General features: G+C 42.6%; 1 protein-coding gene across 1 annotated transcript in view; it reads left to right on the top strand.

Annotated features, from left to right (window-relative positions):
• Window positions 1-1473: 1473 nt before the first annotated feature.
• Window positions 1474-2123, top strand: part of HERC6 (HECT and RLD domain containing E3 ubiquitin protein ligase family member 6) — a gene marked incomplete at its 5' end in the record, with an annotated part of 84727 nt that continues 84077 nt past the window's right edge. Inside the window, one exon of the mRNA XM_011933031.1 lies at window positions 1474-1633. Within this exon, the coding sequence (XP_011788421.1) occupies window positions 1474-1633 (160 nt within the window). The remainder of the gene's footprint in view (window positions 1634-2123) is intronic.

Consider the following 2123-nt stretch of genomic DNA (forward strand, 5'->3'; position numbering starts at 1 on the left):
TCACCATGTTGGCCAGGCTGGTCTCAAATTCCTGACCTCGTGATCCACCCACCTCAGCCTCCCAAAGTGCTGGGATTACAGGCATGAGCCGCCACGCCTGGCCGACCCTTCTCTTCTTGGTACAGGAGATGGGAGCTTCTCACTAAAGGATATTTATGACCTACTTTTAGGTAGATCAGAAGAGAGCAGAGAACTCTTCCTTCATCTGTTGATTCTCAATTGCCTTCAGCTCAAAATCTTTTGGTAAAGTAGCAAGTTTTCAGGTCTTATCACCTTCATTTGGAAATGAAGGGCAACATGATACTTAACGCCAAATTGTTCTCCAGAAAAATGGTACCAGTTTCTATCTTTGTGAGTGCATGGATCTTTGGGAAATTTTAGCCTTGCATAAATTGACAGTAAATAGTTGAAAAAGATAAGATTACAAAGATAAAAGGAAAACCAAAATCTTAAATGTTACCAAAACTTTACTGGTATGATGTTCTCAACTCCAAACCTGCAATAATTCAGACAGACACCTTGGGAAAGCAGTTTAGATTGACTTGTAGGGAAATGTGATCCGGTTTTCATTTGTGGCCATATTTAGGGCCTCCATTGGGGCATAGTTTTCACTTTTCATTGTAAGAGGATCCAGCACCTGCCTCTCACACTCATGAGGTAGGCACCCTTCGAATTTCCTTCTGAGCAAGGGATTCACTGCTTTCAGTGTTTAGGGTGGGAAGACAGAATGGTAAAATGGAGGAGATCCTAAATTTTTTCTGGGTCCCTTTATTTTGCTGGGTTTTGCTAGAGAAACATTTGGTCATGTGTCATAGTGCCTAGAAGTTACCCCCTCCATAATGCCTACTCCTTTAAATAACAGCCATTAAAAGATAGACTTGAGTACATTAAATGTTTTTAAGAGTCAATTTGAATATTCAGCAGTTCAAGAATTGAGCAGCACCAGACCTCAAGCAGTTGGGCTCCACTAAGGGAGGTGCAAGGAGATGCCAGGGGTAACCTTTGATAAGGTGTTCTAGGAAGTAAGACAAAGAAAATATTTGATTGGTTAAAGTGGAAAGTCCCTTGTTTGAAGCAGTCAGCAGTTTCTGGTTGGTAAAGTCTCTTAGATGTTAGTTGGTGGTTTCTGATTGCTTAACCTTAAGTTTCATTTTCCTAGGCTATGATCAATCACTCTGTGTTGAGTTTTGGTTTGCTTAGGTAGGAACCCAAGGTGCTGGAGCCATCTCAACTTAATAGTCTCCCAGTTGATTATTTTAACAGAGCTGTATCCTATAAAGACAGGGTAACACACATTGAATTTACTTCCTTCAGACATTTAGAATGGACTTAAGGTCTTGATTTAAAAGACCACTGGAGGAGACAAGAAATCTGGATGATCCTTCTTTTTGAAGAAAAGTGCTGTCTTAAACTTCTGTTAAATTAATAATCTGGTGGTGGTGGCTGGGGGGTGTTTTGTTTTGTTTTCCAAAGAACCAATTCAGGCATTGGAAACCCTAAATGTTGATCTTGTGAGCTGCGGGAAGGAGCACTCCCTGGCTGTGTGCCACAAAGGAAGGGTCTTCGCATGGGGAGCTGGTTCTGAAGGGCAGCTGGGGATTGGAGAATTCAAGGAAATAAGTTTCACACCTAAGTAAGTATTTCAATTCACTCCATTTATTCAATATATTTAGTACCATGTGCCAGGCACCATGCAAGATGCCAGGATACAAAGACGACTGTGACAGGCCAGCTCCAGTGATTCACGTCTGTAATCCCAACATTTTGGAAGGCTAAGGTGGGCAGATCACTTGAGGTCAGGAATTTGAGACCAGCCTGGTCAACATGGCGAAAGCCCCTCTCTACAGAAAATACAAGAAAATTAGCCGGGCATGGCGGCAGGCACCTGCAATCCCAACTACTCTGGAGGCTGAAGCCGGAAAATCGCTTGAACCTGGGAGGCAGAGGTTGCAGTGCATGCAGAGAATGCACTGCACTCCAGCCTGGGCAATGGAGGGAGACTCAGTCTAAAAAAAAAAAAAAGACTATGACAAACACAGTTCCTAACCTGAAGGATGAAGGCAGGAAAAAACCCACAACACCAATTATTATTTAATTAGAGCAGAGTGAAGTGAGATGTGACC

The sequence above is a fragment of the Colobus angolensis genome, unplaced genomic scaffold, assembly GCF_000951035.1.
Source record: "Colobus angolensis palliatus isolate OR3802 unplaced genomic scaffold, Cang.pa_1.0 Scaffold123, whole genome shotgun sequence".
Lineage (NCBI taxonomy): Eukaryota > Metazoa > Chordata > Mammalia > Primates > Cercopithecidae > Colobus > Colobus angolensis.